Source organism: Bos indicus x Bos taurus, chromosome 1 (genome assembly GCF_003369695.1).
Source record: "Bos indicus x Bos taurus breed Angus x Brahman F1 hybrid chromosome 1, Bos_hybrid_MaternalHap_v2.0, whole genome shotgun sequence".
NCBI classification, from domain to species: domain Eukaryota; kingdom Metazoa; phylum Chordata; class Mammalia; order Artiodactyla; family Bovidae; genus Bos; species Bos indicus x Bos taurus.
The window spans coordinates 78,550,293-78,571,545 of NC_040076.1; the positions used below are offsets into that span (position 1 = coordinate 78,550,293).

The following is a 21,253-nucleotide window of genomic DNA, read 5'->3' on the forward strand; positions in this document are numbered from 1 at the left end:
AATGCACCTGCCGGGCAGGAGATGCAGGTTCAATCCCTGGGTCGGAAAGGTCCCTTGGTGAAGGAAATGGCAATCTACTCCAGTACTTTTGCCTGGGAAATCCATGGACAGAGAAGCCTGGTGAGCTACAGTTCATAGGGTTGCAAAGAATAGGACACGACTGAGCGACTGCGCACATGCACACACACACACACACACACACACACACACACACACTGGTCATTTAGAAAATAAAACATCACTCTCTGTTGGGTGGCAGAGGGAGCCAAGAGGATTCCTTATTGCACTCCTAGCAGTATCTGAGAAATAACATTTTTCAGTATTTTCATATAAGTAGTATAATACCAAGATGATACGATCTCAAAACAGTCAAGACACTTATTAAAATAACTTGAGTAATGGGCTTACTTTGAGTAATGGGCTTACATGTCTGATGACTAGTACTTGAAGCTTTCTGAAACACATTTCTTAAACAAATATTCATCTCATTAACTCACTTTAATTCTTATAGTTTAGTTATACCAGCAGAATGTTACTGTTATGGATCCATTGTTTATGATCTATATAAGCAATCTATTTAGAATTAAATGATCGCTTTACAATGTCTTAAGTTTACTTATTTTTAAGGATTTTCATAGACACATATAGATAGAAAGCTTGTTTCCATTTAAAAAGTACAAGTTAGGTTAAGACAATCAGTTTTAAAAATGGCTTACAATTGGCACACACATAATATTTCAAATATCAGGTCAGGAGGTATCAGAAATAATGCGGTAAAGGAAGGAGGAGATGAATCATTGAAGCTCAAACAAAAGAGTCATATGATAATTCTGCAGAATTTTTGCTATTTTTTTTCTGAAAAAAAGAAGCATACATTAGCTCATCAGTCAAGTAACTTTTTGTCTTCTATCATTGAATCTGAAGAACTTATCATATTGATCTTTGTATTAGGAAACACTGAGTAACATAATGGTCCTTTCTTTTTAGCAGTTACCTAGAGGATACAGAAAAGACCTTGATGTTTATTTTTATCTCATCACAATAAGAAAAAAAGAGTTATAGTAGTGAATTATAATCCCAGAAAACATCATCTTTTCAACCAAGTGCATAGCCTTCAAGTGATACAAGGCAGTGCAGAGATAAAGCGAGAAATTTTAGCTGAATCAGTAGCTGCCGTTAAGTTGTCCATATGTACCTCACTTGCCTCAGCTGTACTATTTTTTACTGCTACAAATACCTGCTGTTACTTATGGAGAAATCAGAAAGCAGGTATAACTATGTCATGTACTAACTCAATGCCAATTCCAAAGTGGGGTTTCTAGCAGACTTCTAGAATGTGAATTCTTACAACCTTTTTGGATTTGCTGACAATATTTACTTATTTACTCAGCAAATATGAATTCATATGGCTCTTGTTTGCAGGAAATAAGAAGATAATCTTGCCTCAAGGGCTATATAGTCAGGTATTTAACACAATTATTTATCAGCTGCGTAAGCTTCAGGCATTGTATGTACACTTTTAGACCATCTATAAGATATACTCTGTGAAGTAAAATTATTGGAATTTTAACTTTACATGTGAGCAATTTGTGATCCAGAGTAGCAAAACATAATCCAATTCTCTTCTGACGTCTTGAACCCCAATACGATAGCATAGCAAGTTTGGGCTCAGGACCTCAGAGAGGCCAAATTCCCAGAGACAAATTCTAAAATTCACAAGTGGCCCCATGCACACATACGTGAAAAGTATACCTACTGGCTCAGCAGCAGTAAGTACCCAACTGGTATCTTTCATTTCAACAAATGTCCAGTTCACAGTTTTATGTAAACTGGAAATATGTATGTTCAAATAACAAAATATACCAAATTAAACTTTCATATCTGTAGTTAATGTATTCACTGAAAGATGACATGTGACGTTCCTGGTAATTCTTCCACAGTATGAAAGTAAGCTTAGCAGTTATCTTCCAACATGGTATTTTTGTGGAGAGGACAGACCAGTTACTCACCATGACAAATAGTGATATGTAGGATTAGTATTAACCACCTCCAATCTTCTGTTCAAAGAGACTACCTTTATCATCATTACGCTTATTTTAGCTACAAGGCATACAAAGGAAATGGGTGTTGAAACGCACAAAAATGTGACAATATCTTATCTGAGATTCGGCTCTTGCTCTTAAAACACAACGTTCCCATGCATTTGCCGTGGTAAAATCTAATCATCTTGAGTAAAAAACATAGACAAATTTGTATTCTGTTGTTTATTTGCTTTTAAATAAAAAAAAAGATAAAGGAATAAAGGGAACCATGGGATCTGAGACTAAGGCTACCACCAAAATAGATATTTAAACAGTGGGAGAGAAGGAAAGAAATAAGGAAAGCAGTCCTGACAAGAAAGCTCTTTAATTTTGCAAATGTGATGTGTGCTTCCGCATGGACATAGAGCTAATTATTTCCACTAAGATTGTGTTATAAAATGGAGAAGCTCAACAGGCAGCTTTGTGAGCTTCTTTTTAAACCAATGTCTAAATGGAGTGACTCAATGTAATGTAACACAATCATCTCTGAGCCAAGGTCTTGCAAACAAATCACAGCTAAAACCTACCCCAGGGACTGTGGCCAGGACACCAGAGAAGGCTTCCTCTTCCCTCCCTAGGCTCCAGTAGAGCTGGCTTCTCCTGGATACTTCAGAGCACAGCTGCCTTGCTTCCCTTCCTCCTAGTTCACTGCTGAGACCTTACCCACATCACACACTCAGAGCACACTCTTACACTGGGGCAAGTCAAATGGGCATTTTGGGAAAGAAGTTTTGGAGAGGTGCAACCGGAGAAGGCAATGGCATCCCACTCCAATACTCTTGCCTGTACAACCCCATGGACGGAGGAGCCTCGTAGGCTGGAGTCCATGGGGTCGCTAAGAGTCAGACATGACTGAGCGACTTCACTTTCATTTTTCACTTTCATGCCTTGGAGAAGGAAATGGCAACCCACTCCAGTGTTCTTGCCTGGAGAATCCCAGGGACAGGGGAGCCTGGTGGGCTGCCATCTATGGGGTCGCACAGAGTCGGACACGACTGACGCGACTTAGCAGCAGCAGCAGCAGCAACCCAAGGAAGATCTTCAACATAAAGTTCCACGTGAAAATGTTACATTTTCTTGGCACTCAAAATTGAAAAGCTAACTTTATTATGCTTGTCACTTAAGACACAAATACAAACATCAGCTTCTTTAAAAGGAAGAGGTATAAATGTTATTGAGATGCAATTATATACAATCTAAAAATTAATTGCCTGTCATCAAAATCATGGCATGCAACTCTGAGTCAGCTAACCACTCCTCCACCCCCACCTCATTGTTACTTAACAGTTGAGGTTTCCTGGCAGGTACAGACTAATTCAAAATAACCCAGATCTACTAAATATGGGAACTCCAAAGAATTAGATCCTCTTTTCTTTTAAAATGGTATTTTGCCTCTATTACTTGAATGGACTCCATTTGGCAACTTACATATGAGGTTTCTACTATATTTCAACTTTGACCATAGCTTTCAAAGAAAGCTATTAGTAAGCAGACATTACAGATACATGGACAAATCAAAAAAAATTTGTTTGTTTGTTTGTTTTGTTTTGTTTTAAGTGAATTTTGTTCTTATTATTTAGTTGCTAAGTCCTGTCTGACTCTTTGAGATCCCATGAACTGTAGCCCACCAGACTCCTCTATCCATGGGATTTCTCAGGCAAGAATACTGGTGTGGGTTGCCATTTCCTTCCAGAGGGGCTCTTTCCCACCCATGTCCCCTGCTTGGCAGGTTGATTTTTTACCACTGAGCCACCTGAGAAGCCCAATCAAATCATGCTATGAATCTAACATTTTTCCCAAAGGAATACGAGAAGAGGAAAATGACACTATCCATACCTCTTCTCTTTTTCAACAGTATAAGACCCAGTTCCTATCTCCATTTCCAAGAAGCCAAACAAAGCAACACCCAAGTCTTATTCTGCAGCAATATTCTCCATCTTAGCACACAGTATCAGCATGTCACAGGTCTCATCCTCCAGTAGCATACATGTTTAGGTTGCAACAAATAGTATGGAATATTAAAATTTTAATCATTAATTTCCCCTGCAGCTGCTCATGGCTTTTGCAAGCTAGAACAAGGAGCACAAGAGAATAGAAGATCCATGGCATATAAGACTCCACCCTGATTACAGAACCAGCAAGCCCTTAGGCCACATGAATTACAAATAAAAAGGCTTCCATGCAACACAGACACACCTGAAATAATTTTTTAGGTTGCCTCATAAATTATTGCTCTATGAAAGGAATGCAGTGTGGGAGCACTGGGATTGAAACTCAAGATATGTTCATGTAACCAAACAGCAAGTATGTACTCAGTTTCCAAACAAACTAAGAAATTGTAATCATTTTAAAAGGTTTAAATAAGAAAGATAAATATATCATTGATGGAGTAGCAGCATTCAGGAAAGACAAACCGCAAACCTTCAAAGACCTGAAGTTACAAGCAAGCTCCCAACACAAGCTAACCATCTGAAAACAAAACAGGAAGGACTGGCACTTCCCTGGCAGGCCAGTAGTTCAGTTTAATATGTTCAGTTGCTCAGTTGTGCCTGACTCTCTGCAACCCCAAAGACTGCAGCATGCCAGGCTTCCCTGTTCATCACCAATTCCCAGAGCTTGCTCAAACTCATGTCCACCGACTCAGCGATGCCATCCATGTGAAGTCAAGTGGACCTTAGGAAGCATCACTACAAACAAAGCTAGTGGAGGTAATGGAATTCCAGTTGAGCTATTTCAAATCCTGAAAGATGATGCTGTGAAAGTGCTGCACTCAATATGCCAGCAAATTTGGAAAACTCAGCACTGGCTGAGAAAAGGTCAGTTTTCATTTCAATCTCAAAGAAAGGCACTGCCAGAGAATGCTTAAACTACTGCACAATTGCATTCATCTCACACAATAGTAAAGCAATGCTTAAAATCCTTCAAGTCAGGCTTCAGCAATACGTGAACCGTGAAATTCCAGATGGTCAAGCTGGTTTTAGAGAGGGCAGAGGAACCAGAGATCAAATTGCCAACATCCACTGGATCATCGAAAAAGCAAGAGAGTTCCAGAAAAACATCTATTTCTGCTTTATTGACTATGCCAAAGCCTTTGACTGTGTGGATCACAATAAACTGTGGAAAATTCTGAAAGAGATGGAAATACCAGACCACCTGACCTGCCTCTTGAGAAACCTGTGTGCAGGTCAGGAAGCAACAGTTAGAACTAGACATGGAGCAACAGACTGGTTCCAAATAGGAAAAGGAGTACGTCAAGGCTGTATACTGTCACCCTACTTATTTAATTATATGCAGAGTACATCATGAGAAGTGCTGGGCTGGAGGAAGTACAAGATGGCGTCAAGATTGCCGGGGGAAATATCAATAACCTCAGATATGCAGATGACAACACCCTTATGGCAGAAAGTGAAGAAGAACTAAAAAGCCTCTTGATGAAAGTGAAAGAGGAGAGTGAAAAAGTTGGCTTAAAGCTCAACATTCAGGAAACTAAGATCATGGCATATGGTCCTATCACTTCATGGCAAATAGTTGGGGAAACAGTGGAAACAGTGGCTGACTTTATTTTTCTGGGCTCCAAAATCACTGCAGATGGTGACTGCAGCCATGAAATTAAAAGATGCTTACTCCTTGGAAGGAAAGTTATGACCAACTTAGACCGCATATTAAAAAGCAGAGACATTACTTTGTCAACAAAGGTCCATCTAGTCAAGGCTATGGTTTTTCCAGTAGTCATGTATGGATGTGAGAGTTGGACTATAAAGAAAGCTGAGCGCCAAAGAATTGATGCTGTTGAACTGGGATGTTGGAGAAGACTCTTGAGATTCCCTTGGACTGCAAGGAGATCCAACCAGTCCACCTAATGGAGATCAGTCCTGGGTGTTCATTAGAGGGACTGATATTGAAGCTGAAACTCCAATACTTTGGCCACCTGATGTGAAGAGCTGACTCATTTGAAAAGACCCTGATGCTGGGAAAGATTGAGGGCAGGAGGAGAAAGGGACGACAGAGGATGACATGGTTGGATGGCATCACCGACTTGATGGACATGGGTTTGGGTGGACTCGGGGAGTTGGTGATGGACAGGGAAGCCTGGCGTGCTGAAGTTCATGGGGTCACAACGAGTTGGACACGACTGAGTGACTGAACTGAACTGAACTGATGCCATCCAACCATCTCATCCTCTGTTGTTCCCTTTTCCTCCTGCCCTCAGTCTTTCCCAGCATTAGGGTCTTTTCCAATGAGTCACTTCTTCACATCAGGTGGCCAAAGTATTGAAGCTTCAGCATCAGTCCTTCCAGTGAATATTCAGGACTGATTTCCTTTAGGACTGACTGGTTTAATCTCCTTCTATAAAATTCTGTATACCTCAGAGCCCAAAACTAAAAATATAAAACAGAAGCAACACTGTAATAAATTCAATAGTCTTTAAAAATGGTTCACATCCAAAAAGAAAAAAAATGAAAAATGGGAAAGACTGAGTGGACCATTGCTCAACGTCAATATCCTATTTCTTGGGACTAGAAAATATGGTTTCTCCGCAAAAGAGGAGAACTGTAGTTACCATGCCCATATAAGAAATATAGAAAAGGAAGCTCAGACTGGTGGTATGGACAATTCACACAACTGGAGGTCTTTTTACAGAGGCGATCACAGGAAATTGAGAAGACAGTGCTCTTCTTATTGGCAAGCTTGGGAACCTAGGTTTTTTTTTTTAGTATAAATTTATTTATTTTAATTGGAGGCTAATTACTTTACAATATTGTATTGGTTTTGCCATACATCAACATGAATCCACCACGGGTGTACACGTGTTTCCCATCCTGAACCCCCCTTCCACATACCTCCCAATACCACCCCTCTGGGTCATCCCAGTGCACCAGCCCTGAGCATCCTGTATCCTGTATTGAACCTGGACTGGTGATTCGTTTCATATATGATATTATACATGTTTCAATGCCATTCTCCCAAAACATCCCACCCTTTCCCTCTCCCACAGAGTCCAAAAGACTGTTCTATACATCTGTCTCTTTTGCTGTTTTGCATAAAGGGTTATCATTACCATCTTTCTAAATTCCATATATATGTGTTAGTATACTGTATTGGTGTTTTTCTTTCTGGCTTACTTCACTCTGTATAATAGGCTGTCCAATCCTATCCTTATCCCTGGAATTGCTCCAAATGTTTTCATACTATCCTAAATGAAGACAGAGAAATTGTATTTGACCAGTTTCAAAGAAACTTGATTCAAAAACACTAAATCTTTAATGACAATTAATATAAAATACCTGAAATATCCTCCGAGTTACCTAGGTACCAGTCCCTGCCCTACCAAACTCAGTGCAGGGAAGAAAGGTCAGCTTTGTACCAGGAATTAGAAAGCCAGCGATCTAGGCATGGTTTTGCCAAGAGAAGGGAAAGGAAATCATAAGTCCATGGATTTATCCTTTGTATTCTAAGAAACCAAGAGAATTTCAAGGTGACCCTATGTACACTTGCCAGGAGTCTAATCTGTGCTTTTACTAACAGCAGAATGCCAGATGGCTGGGGTCTATATTCATACTAATTAGAAATATATATATATAATCATAAATATTCAATTTCCCTTTAAGTTATGTTGTATTTTGTTTACTCCTTCATGTTTCCAAGCCATGTTTTAGAGGAAGTGCCACAAAAGGGTGCCATTTTAGAATAGACTTATTGAAACACTAAAGGGAACCAGTATGTCCCTTGGTTGCTCTTAGTATCCACATGTAACCATTACCTCTTGGTTCAGGAAAAAGAAAAAACAAAAAAAAATCATTGATTCTACCTCTAATGAGCCTTACTGAGCAATATTACTTCCTCTCTCTAGACAAAAACTAGAGTTTGGCTAAAAGACCTCTAAACTGTGATACTCTAAGATCATACTGAGTCTGCAGTTCAACCCACAACCATCTCAGAACTTCTCACATCTGTTCTTCTAAAACTACTCCCTAACATACACTTTTTATCATGATTAGAAATTTTAGTACTAAATACTATGGTAGTTTAATCACATTACTCTGTACAATGGCTGGCATAGATGTGTTAATAGATTTTAAAATCTTCTGTAAAAGTTCAAAAGGTGTTACCCCTAAACCCACTCTAACCAGAAATATCATTGCTACCCACCCCCCAAATTTCTCCTTTTACTGTAAGAGTCCTTAGGTATCAAGAAGGATATTTAGGTATTAAGTAAAGCATGGGATTCCATCTGCTGTTCCCTTTGTACTTCACACACCCCATGTCATAACTACTTTAGTCTTTCAAAAAGGCATTCATTCTCTTTCAACATCCCAAGACTAACGTATTTATATTATTCTCTCATTTGAATTCCATGCCCTTCCCAAATATGCAGCCAAAGGAACTCAAATTCTACCTGCTGAGGGTAGTCCTCCCTGACACTTCCCTAGAAAAATGTAAAATATAAAGTTGATATTCCTATTTTTGATTTCCCAACAATTTCAACATCCAGTGAGTCACACAATAACTTCAAGTAGCACATCCAACAAGCCCTTCTTTTGTGCCCCTCTGAACTGTTTATGCATTTGTCTCTTCTGTAAGACCAGAAATTCCTCTAAAGCAAGAAAATGTGGATTCTAACCTCTATATTTCCAATGCCTAACCCACAACGGGATCTCAATAAATGTTAGCTGAATGAATGAAAATGTGGAATGAAGCATATTTCCCAAATAAAAAATATGGATAAAAAAGTGAATAGAAATAAAGTTGGGAAATATGACAGTAGAAATTACTCCTTTGGTAAAAGGAAGAAAATGCCCCCATAAAATCTATTTTCAGATATTTTCAGTTGTTAAGTAAATAGAGCAACTTTGGACCTCTTACTATACAAACATTCTACCTATGTGATCATTTTATCCTCTATCCATGAGTCAATGCAGCCTTGCAAAGGTGATTCAGGAAAGGTGGGTTCAGTAAAGCACACAACACATGATTGAATAATGAAAAATCACAGACCTACTAGCCTACTTTAAGTTGTCAGTGATTTAACAGGTTTTGCAATTAGCTTTGGATCAAAAATGGAAACATCAAAGTTGGCCATTAACAGTCCACATTTTGAGGACTGTTCAAGTACCTTTTAATTACAACACAACACAGTCTACTGCAAACACCATCTTCTCCTGGCACATATTTTTAATATTTTAAGTGTGTGATTATTGTTCTCACAGTATATAATTATGTTAACCAATAAATACTAACGTATCTAATTCAGTTCCACAAGAGTTAAGATAATTCAGAAGAATGAGCTATTTCTCCCACTTAAGTTTTGCTTTCGTAAATTAGAATAAAGAAGTTAGAATGGATTGCTGTTTAACTTCTGAATGGAACAGAAACATGAAAAGTGGAAATCTCAACCTGTTCTACTTGAGTTATCATTAATAATTTTTTTAATTTTTAACTTTCATACAGTTTTTAAAGGTAACTTTCCATTTATAGTTATTACAAAATATTAGCTATATTTTCTGTGTTGTACAGCATATCCTTGAGCCTATCTTATAACCAATAGCTTGTACCTCTCACTCTAGAAAGATGCAAGAGGATGGGCCCAGGTCTCAGAAATGTTCTCCAGCTAGCCTTGCTTACTCCTGAGTTTCTGAATGTTGTTTGATGTTAAGCATGTTTCCAATTCCACCCCAGCAAATACTTCACACCCACTTTACACAATGGCAAGGCCACTGACTTTGCCACTGCACTCATCCATTTTGTGCATAAATACATATATATGCCTTCTCTCTTTTTTAAATAGGATTTTTACTTAATCTTGTTTTTCCTCCTAAATTCTCATACCCTAATATATACTGGGGAGATTCAGATTAGAGGTTTTTCTTAACATAGCCTACATTCTTTAAGACTGTCTACACATGCCTCCAATTCACCTCTGCATTTTAATGGGTTTATTCAGCAGCCACATTTTGCTTGTGCAATCTCACTGTGCACACAAACTCATAATCACTGATATTTAAACAGTGCTTTACTGATTATAAAGTACTTTCACATCTTTTCACACTAGAGTGAAACACAGATATCTCAACTCTGAGACACAGATGCTTATGATGAGGAAACTAAGACTTCGTAGGTGAGTGGCTTGTCTGAGGACATATGACCACCATGTGAGCACAGCTGGACCTTGAAATTAGACCTGTGTTTGATTTTCAAGTTCTAGATCATACTGAGATTTTTCTCTGAATGTTTTTCTTTTTATGAAAAAGCCATACTCAAGAGACACTGATCAATCACATGAGAAACAGTGTCTTATTTCCTATGTTCCTTCTCCAGGATGAACTGTAGATTTTCTCTGCTTGGAAACCTTCAACTATCCCCCATTATTTATAAAATAAGCCAAAATCTTCATCTGGCACTCAAACATATCCATGGGCTGTGAGCAGGAGACCTTCTAGGCTTATAGTCCACTTGAAGCTTTCAATGACCTTGTCTGCAACCACTAGGCAGCTTGCAGTTCTGTGAATGCAGCCTGAACCTTCCTTCAGGTTGCTCTTCCCTCTCGCCTCCAACATCACCACTCCTCCATCCCTCAGCAGAACATGCGAGTATTTGGAATCATCTTTTCAGATGTTGCCACCTTTAAAAGAATATCTCAGTCTTTTCCTTGCGCTTTGATATATCTGCCACTGTTGAACTTATTACGTGTTCCTGAAAGAGGACCATTTGGTCCTATTTTTCTTCCTTTTAACCAACCTCTTTCCTCCTTCTAATAGTTCCCCCAAAAGACCACAGCAGGTGCCACCTGTCTGCAGCTCAGCACGTGTTTATAGAAACAAAGTGCATTTTCACCACTGACAGGCCAAGTGAAGCCAACAGTGATGACAGCTAAGGAAGAACTAAGCACTAGCGTGTGCTGCCTGTGCCCCACGTAACTGACAGTCCCATGATATGTCTAGAAAAGGCAGCTGGAGCATGTCTAATGAGGAAAGCGCCTTACTCAGTACTGTGTTGAAATGACTGACAGCAGAGAAGCAGGACTGGTTTTTTATTTGTGAAAGGAATCACTGTGAATATTGGAGACGCTACTGGAGAACTGGAGGGCTGAAGGTCAAGCAAACATAACACAGTGACAACAGTTCCCGTCCAAGGTCTGCACGAAGAGTACACTGGCTGTCTTATGAGGGCTCAGAAGCTCTGAAATTGATTTACCATTACTTTCTCGAGACTGGAGGGAGGCAAGGAGTGACCACTAGCAGTGCAAGGTCAGCTTCCGAAATGCAGATAATAAATAAAGGTGAAGAAAAATAGCCACACTCTAAAGGAAGCCAGGGGATGCAAAGAAGAACTAATAACAAGACACCACTTGCATTAGAAAAAAAAAATTGGAGGTTCAAGAGGGAGGGGACATATGTATGCCTACGGTTGATTCATGTTGATATTTGAAAGAAAACAACAAAATTCTGTAAAGCAATTATCCTTCAGTTAAAAAAATAGGTTAAAAAGAAAAATACATTAATTGCTGTACCAAATGCTAGTACAACTGGGGAGAAACTTATATATTCAAACTGTTGGTACTAATATAAGCTATTCAGTATCCATGGAAAGAAAAATAAGAAGTAGTCATAACCCCCAATGCAGAAATCCCACTCTAAAAATTCTGAGTCACGTAAATAGCTCCAAAGAAAATATACATGAACATGTCCTAGGCAGCATTACTTACAACAACTGAGAAAGGAAGGTGTCTCAATGTATTTGATGTAAGGAATTTCTTAGAAAAGATGTAGTTCTCACCCTGACTTTAACACAGCCATGCTAAATCATATCTCTGAAGATTCTACTAACATATAACAAAATATCCACCTAAGCAAAGCCAGAAAAGGAGCAGGGCAATGGCATAAGAAGATTTAACTTATAAATGGGTAGGATGCTGTGGTGCTGTTTTAGAGAAAATACTAATCAAATCAATGAAATAAATTTCTGTTGACAGACACGTTGATATTAAAAAGATAACTTAGACCATCGACCCTGAGAAAATCAAAAAAGAAAGAAGGGCTGTAAGAAGCAGCTTGTGCTTCAGGTAATTGCAGATTATCTGTGGCTAATATTCACAGCTAGCTCTTACCTGCGGGGGCCGAGGCTTGTAGGGGGAGCTGCACTCCAGGTCAGCCAAGATGCTAGTCAGTGAGTCAATCTCAGCATCCAGGCTGGAGCGTCTCTCCTCAAGGGTCTTGCCTCCAGGATTTCCCTGCGAGAAGTAACATATTTACATTAAAAGTGGAACTTTCCGGTTTCCATCCATTTCAGTCTGGGTTCAAATTTCTCAAGTACAAAGTGAATTTGTCTAAGCTTTTTACCATTTCATATATTTAGCTTTTATAAAGTTTTTGAGGTAGGCTGGAGTATTATCCCTCTTTGACAAATAAGACAACTGGAATATATGAGAAGATTTTCCCAAAGTCATACTCTTATTTAGAGGATATTTTCTTTGATGCACATGCAAGTTAAAGGAAGTAACTGCCTCCATACCTGCACTCAAGGAGTAGATCCAGCCAGAGAGGTGATACAAATTCTGTGTTCAGAAACCACAGTATAGCACTTCCCTGGTGCTGCAGTGGTTAAGAATCCGCCTGCCAATGCAGGGGACACGGGTTCAACCCCTGATCCAGGAAGATCCCACATGCCACAGGGCAACTAAGCCCATGGCCCACAAGCTTGCATGCCCATGCTCCGCAACAAGAGAGCCACTGCGGTGAGAAGCCTGAGCACCACTACAACAGTGAGCAGCCCCAGCTTGCCACAGCTGGAGAGGAGCCCCTCTCCACCTCAACAAGAGAATGCCTACTTGCAGCAACAAAGACCCAGCTCAGCCAAAAATTAAAAAAAAAAAGAAAAGAAGCCACTGTATAAAAGGACGGGATTTTAGTTGAAGCAGGAAAAGGCAAGGAGAGACTTCAAGTCCAGGAAGAGGAATCAGTGAGGGATCAGTGGATTAGGTGTGTCTGTGTCAGAGAGACGGAAAGCCCAAAGAGATGTCCCTAAATGATGAACTAGAGTAAGACTGCCCAGGGTGTAGCCAAAGGGCTGGAGAAGAAGCATGTGGCACTGACCAGTGATTAGGAAGCACAGGATCTACGAATTTCATGTCAGTGTTCCATGTTAGCAGGAGCACTGACTGCTGCTTGCATTTAGAATCCACGTGAAGTGAGCAGAGGGCAGTAACACCACCATAAGGGCCTGCACAGGAAGTGGGAACAGGCTTGGGAAAAACAAGAAGTTTGCCTAGAGTTTAAGGCAAGGAAATAAAGAGTGAAAGAGACTGAAAGTGAAGTCGCTCAGTCATGTCCGACTCTTTGCGACCCCCATGGACTGTAGCCTGCACCAGATTTCTCTGTCCATGGGATTTTCCAGGCAAGAGTACTGGAGTGGGTTGCCATTTCCTTCTCCAGGGGATCTTCCTGACCCAGGGATCAAACCCAGGTCTCAGGGATCGAACCCAGGTCTTCCACCTTGCAGGCAGGCTCTTTACCCTCTGAGCCACCAGGGAAGATAAAAGAGTGAAATACAAAGGAAATAAAAGGGTAGTCCTAGGATTTGGAAACAGGGTGACCTGAAATAATCTTTTAAGATAACAATGTAATAATGATCATAGACATGTGATGGGAATGTCTCTTAAGACTCCATCGAGAAATCAAAGTGAATGTGTAGTAAGGCCCATTAGGAATGAAATAATGAGAAGTTAGTGTAATTGAATCAACTCTACAGAACTTGTCTAAGGAAGTTAAATATCAGTATAGTGTCTTGAAGTGTTTAGAAGAAAAAGCCAAGAAACCAGAGTATCCTCAGCAACAACAAAAATTAGGGTGCCCTGACAAGATAGTGTTTAAATCTTATAATTATCTAAGTAAATTTATCTTTATGAATCTGATACAATGACAGCACAATGGTATTTCCTATTAAGACCACTGTTTTCTTTTCTCCTAGTAGCTTGCTCCCCAAACCACCTTTCCTGAGTCCTTAAACTTATTTAATTCTCTGCATAAAACAGCTCAAATGAGATCTAGTATATTAGTCAGTTTCTTGTGATTTTAGCCAGCAAGAGTTAATCTTTCAGAACCTAATCTATCTGTTTAGATCAGATCTATCTCCATATGTTTATGTCATCTTTGATTTCCTTCATTAGTGTCTTATAATTTTCTGTGTACAGTTCTTTTTTTTTTAAAGCAGTCATTCCATCTCTCAATTTATTCTTTTTTTTCTTTTCTTTTGATTTTTATTTTATTTTTTAACATTACAATATTGTATTGGTTTTGCCATATATCAAAATGAATCCGCCACAGGTATACATGTGTTCCCCATCCCGAACTCTCCTCCCTCCTCCTTCCCCATACCATCCCTCTGGGTCGTCCCAGTGCACCAGCCTCAAGCATCCAGTATCGTTCATTGAACCTGGACTGGCGACTCGTTTCATATATGATATTATACATGTTTCAATGCCATTCTCCCAAATCATCCCACCCTCTCACTCTCCCATAGAGTCCAAAAGACTGTTCTATACATCAGTGTCTCTTTTGCTGTCTCGTATACAGGGTTATTGTTACCATCTTTCTAAATTCCATATATATGCGTTAGTATACTGTATTGGTATTTTTTTTTCTGGCTTACTTCACTCTGTATAATAGGCTCCAGTTTCATCCACCTCATTAGAACTGATTCAAATGTATTCTTTTTAATGGCTGAGTTATACTCCATTGTGTATATGTACCACTGCTTTCTTATCCATTCATCTGCTGATGGACATCTAGGTTGCTTCCATGTCCTGGCTATTATAAACAGTGCTGTGATGAACATTGGGGTACATGTATCTCTTTCAATTCTGGTTTCCTCAGTGTGTATGCCCAGCAGTGGGATTGCTGGATCATAAGGCAGTTCTATTTCCAGTTTTTTAAGGACTCTCCACACTGTTCTCCATAGTGGCTGTACTAGTTTGCATTCCCACCAACAGTGTAAGAGGGTTTCCTTTTCTCCACACCCTCTCCAGCATTTATTGCTTGTAGACTTTTGGATCGCAGCCATTCTGACTGGTGTGAAATGGTACCTCATAGTGGTTTTGATTTGTATTTCTCTGATAATGAGTGATGTTGAGCATCTTTTCATGTGTTTGTTAGCCATCTGTATGTCTTCTTTGGAGAAATGTCTATTTAGTTCTTTGGCCCATTTTTTGATTGGGTCATTTATTTTTCTGGAATTGAGCTGTAGGAGTTGCTTGTATATTTTTGAGATTAGTTGTTTGTCAGTTGCTTCATTTGCTATTATTTTCTCCCATTCTGAAGGCTGCCTTTTCACCTTGCTTATAATTTCCTTTGTTGTGCAGAAGCTTTTAAGTTTAATTAGGTCCCATTTGTTTATTTTTGCTTTTATTTCCAATATTCTGGGAGGTGGATCATAGAGGATCCTGCTGTGATGTATGTCGGAGAGTGTTTTGCCTATGTTCTCCTCTAGGAGTTTTATAGTTTCTGGTCTTACATTTAGATCTTTAATCCATTTTGAGTTTATTTTTGTGTATGGTGTTAGAAAGTGCTCTAGTTTCAGTCTTTTGCAAGTGGTTGACCAGTTTTCCCAGCACCACTTGTTAAAAAGATTGTCTTTAATCCATTGTATATTCTTGCCTCCTTTGTCAAAAATAAGGTGTCCATATGTGTGTGGATTTATCTCTGGGCTTTCTATTTTGTCCCATTGATCTATATTTCTGTTTTTGTGCCAGTACCATACTGTCTTGATGACTGTGGCTTTGTAGTAGAGCCTGAAGTCAGGCAGGTTGATTCCTCCAGTTCCATTCTTCTTTCTCAAGATCGCTTTGGCTATTTGAGGTTTTTTGTATTTCCATACAAATTGTGAAATTATTTGTTCTAGTATCCTTGAGTAAGTTTATTCCTAGATATTTTATTCTTTTGTTGCAATGGTGAATGGGATTGATTCTTTAATTTATCTTTTTGATTTTTCACTGTTAGTATATAGAAATGCAAGTGATTTCTGCATATTGATTTTATATCCTGCAACTTTGCTAAATTCACTGATTAGCTCCAGTAATTCTCTGATACTATCTTTAGGGTTTTCTATGGACAGAATCATGTCATCTGCAAACAGTGAGAGCTTCACTTCTTTCGTGATCTGGATTCCTTTTATTTCTTTTTCTTCTCTAATGGCTGTAGCTAGGGCTTCCAGAACTATGTTGAATAATAGTGGTGGAAGTGGACACTCTTGTCTTGTTCCTGATCTTAGGGGGAATGCTTTCAGTTTTTCACCATTGAGAATAACGTTAGACATAGGCTTATCATATATGGCCTTTACTACGTTGAGGTAGATTCCTTCTATGCCCATTTTTTAAAAAGTTTCAATCACAAATCGGTGCTGAATTTTGTAAAAGCCTTTTTCTGCATCTATTGAGATTATCATATGGTTTTTATCTTTCAATTTGTTAATATGGTGTATCACATTGACTGATTTGCATATATTGAAGAATCCTTGCATCCCTGGAATAAACCCAAGTTGATCATGGCGTATGAGCTTTTTGATGCATTGCTGAATTCTGTCCGCTAAAATTTTGCTGAGGATTTTTGCATCTATGTTCGTCAGTGACACTGGCCTGTAGTTTTCTTTTTGTGTTATCTTTGTCTGGCTTTGGTATCAGGTGATAGTAGCCTCATAGTTTGGAACTGTTCCTTTCTCTGCAAGTTTTTGAAAGAGTTCTAGAAGGATAGGCATTAGCTCTTCTCTAAATGTTTGATAGAATTCTCCTGTGAAGCCATCTGGTCCTGGGCTTTTGTTTTATGGAAGATTTTTGATCACAGCTCCAATTTCAGTGCTTGTTATTGGGTTGTTCATAATTTCTCTTTCTTCCTGGTTCACTTTTGGAAGGTTAAACTTTTCTAGAATCTGTCCATTTCTTTCAGGTTATCAATTTTATTGCCATATAGTTGTTCATAACAGTCTCTTATAATCCTTTGTATTTCTGCATTGTCTGTTGTAAACTCTCCTTTTTCATTTCTGATTTTGTTGATTTGATTCTTCTCTCTTTTTTTCTTGACAAGTCTGGCTAAAAGTTTGTCAATTTTATCTTCTCAAAGAGCCAGTTTTTAGTTTTTATTATTTTAGTTTTTTACTATTGTTTCTTTCATTTCTTTTTCATTTATTTCTGCTCTGCTGCTGCTGGTGCTGCTAAGTCGCTTCAGTTGTGTCCGACTCTGTGCGACCCCATAGACGGTGGCCCACCAGGCTCCCCCGTCCCTGGGATTCTCCAGGCAAGAACACTGGAGTGGGTTGCCGTTTCCTTCTCCAATGCATGAAAGGGAAAAGTAAAAGTGAAGTGGCTCAGTCGTGTCCGACTCTTCGAGACCCCATGGTCTGCAGTCTACCAGGCTCCTCCGTCCATGGGATTTTCCAGTCAAGAGTACTGGAGTGGGGTGCCATTGCCTTCTCCAATTTCTGCTCTAATCTTTATGATTTCTTTCCTTCTACCAATTTTGGGGTTTTTTTTGTCCTTTTTGCAGTTGTTTTAGGTGTAAAGTTAGGTTGTCTATTCCATGTTTTTCTTGTTTCTTGAAGTAGGACTCTATTGTTATTAAACTTTCCTCTTAGAACTGCTTTTGCTGCATCCCACATCACCCTTATGGCAGAAAGTGAAGAGGAACTAAAAAGCCTCTTGATGAAAGTGAAAGAGGACGGTGAAAAAGTTGGCTTAAAGCTCAACATTCAGAAAACGAAGATCATGGCATCTGGTCCCATCACTTCATGGGAAATAGATGGGGAAACAGTGGAAACAGTGCCAGACTTTATCTTTTTGGGCTCCAAAATCACTGCAGTTGGTGACTGCAGCCATGAAATTAAAAGATGCTTACTCCTTGGAAGGAAACTTATGACCAACCTAGATAGCATATTCAAAAGCAGATACATTACTTTGCCAACAAAGGTCCATCTAGTCAAGGCTATGGTTTTTCCAGTGGTCATGTATGGATATGAGATTTGGATTGTGAAGAAAGCTGAGTGTTTAAGAATTGATGTTTTTGAACTGTGGTGTTGGAGAAGACTCTTGAGAGTCCCTTGGACTGCAAGGAGATCCAACCAGTCCATTCTGAAGGAGATCAGCCCTGGGATTTCTTTGGAGGGAATGATGCTGAAGCTGAAACTCCAGTACTTTGGCCACCTCATGCGTAGAGCTGACTCACTGGGAAAGACTGATGCTGGGAGGGATTGCGGGCAGGAGGAGAAGGGGACGACAGAGGATGAGATGGCTGGATGGCATCACTGACTCGATGGACGTGAGTCTGAGTGAACTCCGGGAGTTGGTGATGGACAGGGAGGCCTGGCGTGGTGCAATTCATGGGGTCACAAAGAGTCGGACACGACTGAGCGACTGAACTTAATTGAACTGAACTGATAGATTTTGAGTTGTCATGTTTTCATTGTCATTTATTTCTAGAAATTTCTTGATTTCCCTTTTGATTTCTTCAGTAACCTGTTGGTTATTCAGGAATGTATTGTTTAATCTCCATGTGTTTGTTTTTCTTACAGTTTTTTTTTTCTTGTAATTGATATCTAGTCTCACAGGTTTGTGGTCAGAGAAGATGCTTGATATGATTTTAATTTTCTTAAATTTACTGAGGTTTGATTCGTGACCCAAGATGTGATCTATCCTGGAGAATACTCCATGTGCACTTGATAAGAAGGTGTATGTATTCTTCTGCATTTGGATGGAATGTCCTGAAGATACCAATGACATCCATCTCATCCAATGTATCATTTAAGACATGTGTTTCCTTATTAATTTTCTGTTTTGATGATCTGTCCATTGGTGTGAATGGGATGCTAAAGTCTCCTACTATTATTGTGTTACTGTCAATTTCTCCTTTTATGTCTGTTAATGTTTATCATATGTATTGAGGTGCTCCAATGTAGGGTCCATAGATATTTACAATTGTTATGTCTTCCTCTTGGATTGATCCTTTGATCATTATGCAGTGTCCTTCCTTATCTCTTACAATCTTCTTTAAGGTCTATTTTGTCTGATATGAGGATTGCTACTCCAGCTTTCTTTTGCTTCCCATTTGCATAGAATATATTTTTCCATCCTCTCACTTTCAATCTATATGTGTCTCTAGGTCTGAAGTGAGTTTCTTATAGACAGCATATATATGGGTCCTGTCTGCCAGTCTATGTCTTTTTGTTGGAGCATTTAATCCATTTATATTTAAAGTAATTATTGATATACATGTTCCTATTGCCATTTTCTTAATTGTTTGGGATTGATTTTGTAGATCTTTTTCTTTTTTTGTATTTTTTGACTATATAAGTCCCTTTCAGACATGACTGAGTGACTTACAACAACAACAACATTTGTTTTAAAACTGGTTTGGTGGTACTGAATTCTTTCAACTTTTGCTTTTCTGAAAAGCTTTTTATTTCTCCATCAATTTTGAATGAGATCCTTGCTAGGTACAGTAATATAGGTTGTAGATTTTTTTCCCTTTCAGAATTTTAAATGTATCCTGCCATTCCCTTCTGGCCTGCAGAGTTTCTGCTGAAAGATCAGCTGTTAAATATATGGGATTTCCCTTGTATGCTACTTGTTGCTTTACCCTTGCTGCTTTTGATATTCTTTCTTTGTGTTTAGTCTTTGTTAGTTTGATTAGTATGTGTCTGGGCATGTTTCTCCTTGGGTTTATCCTGTATGGGACTCTTTGCACCTCTTGGACTTGATTGACTATTTCCTTTTCCATCATTGGGAAATTTTCAACTATAATCTCCTCAAAAATTTTCTCATACCAACTATGGGTACTTTTTAATCAGAAAATCTAAAACAATCTTTTAATCATCTTCTCATTCTGAATATATTTGTATGATCCCTCTGAAAGTAGTGTTAGTTGCTCAGTTATGAGTAACTCACTGTGACCCCATGGACTGTAACCACTGTCCATGGAATTATCCAGACAAGAATTCTGGAGTGGGTAACCATTCCCTTCTCCAGGGGATCTTCCAAACCCAGGGATTGAACTTGGGTCTCCTGCATTATAGGCAGATTCTTTACCATCTGAGCCATCAGGGAAGCCCCATGACCCCTCTCTGGCACTCTATCCCTTCAATCTGTTTTGTTTACATTTCTCATAATATCTATCACCATCTAACATTAACTTTTATGCATGTTTGACTTCTGCTTTCCCAGACAGCTAAATAGATAACGAATCTGCTTCCAATGCAAGAGACACAGGAGATCTGGGATTGATCCCTGGGTCAAGGAAATTCCCTGGGAAAGGAAATGGCAACCCACTTCAGTATTCTTGCCTGAAAGCTCCCATGGGCAGAGGGAACTGGTGGGTTACAGTCCAAAGGGTCACAAAGAGTCTATCGTCAGTCTCCCCAGGAGACTGACTTCATGAGGACATGGAATTTGTCTGTTTCCCTCCTCGTGACTTCGCCAGAATCTTGCTCAGAGTCTGATCCATGTACATGTTCAATAAATAATTGGAGTAAATCAATGAATAAGTAATGGCAGACTCTGCCATAGGTCCAGCCAGTAACCTTTCCTGTATCAGCATCTTTTGAGTCAAATCAGCTAGATGCCCAGCAGGATCAATGAATATGAAAGGAAACAAAAGGTTCAGGATGACTGTATGTACAAACCTGTGTGTGTTTGTGTTTTTCACATCTTAGGACCCAGACTGGAACGTCCTTCTTGTGAAAATTGAGAGACTTTCCTTAGCCCCCTTGCCATAGCCAGAAATGGGCAAACACTGTAATGACAGGTTGTTTATGTTTTCTCAGTATCTGAATCTCCAGTGTGACCAAACTCTCTAAGGCCAGTGCACCTCTGTCCTAGGACCAGATGTTTTCAAGGAGTGAATCCCTCTATCAGAGTTGATCTCATCTTCACCCCATTGAGTAACTATGGAATACTGTAGTATTATTAGGACACCATTCTCTTAAAATTTAAAATTCATGTGAACATCCTGGCAGTGGATTCTGGTACAAGTAAAGGTAGGACATTACCATTATGGAAGGCAACTGAGAACTGTGTGAACCTGATTCTCTTATATGCAGCTAAAAAACAGTATTATTAACATGAAATTCGATCACTGTATTTCCATAAACTCATGACAGCACAAAATATTGATATGGGTGGTGGGTTGGAGTCTAGT

General features: G+C 39.2%; 1 protein-coding gene across 7 annotated transcripts in view; it reads right to left on the minus strand.

Annotated features, from left to right (window-relative positions):
- The window catches only part of LPP (LIM domain containing preferred translocation partner in lipoma), a 745,809-nt gene that overhangs the window by 375,559 nt on the left and 348,997 nt on the right, over nt 1–21,253 (minus strand). For all 7 annotated transcript variants that reach the window (XM_027538411.1, XM_027538415.1, XM_027538413.1 and 4 more), the window contains one exon: nt 12,187–12,309. In XM_027538411.1, coding sequence (XP_027394212.1) covers nt 12,187–12,309 — 123 coding nt within the window. The remainder of the gene's footprint in view (nt 1–12,186; nt 12,310–21,253) is intronic.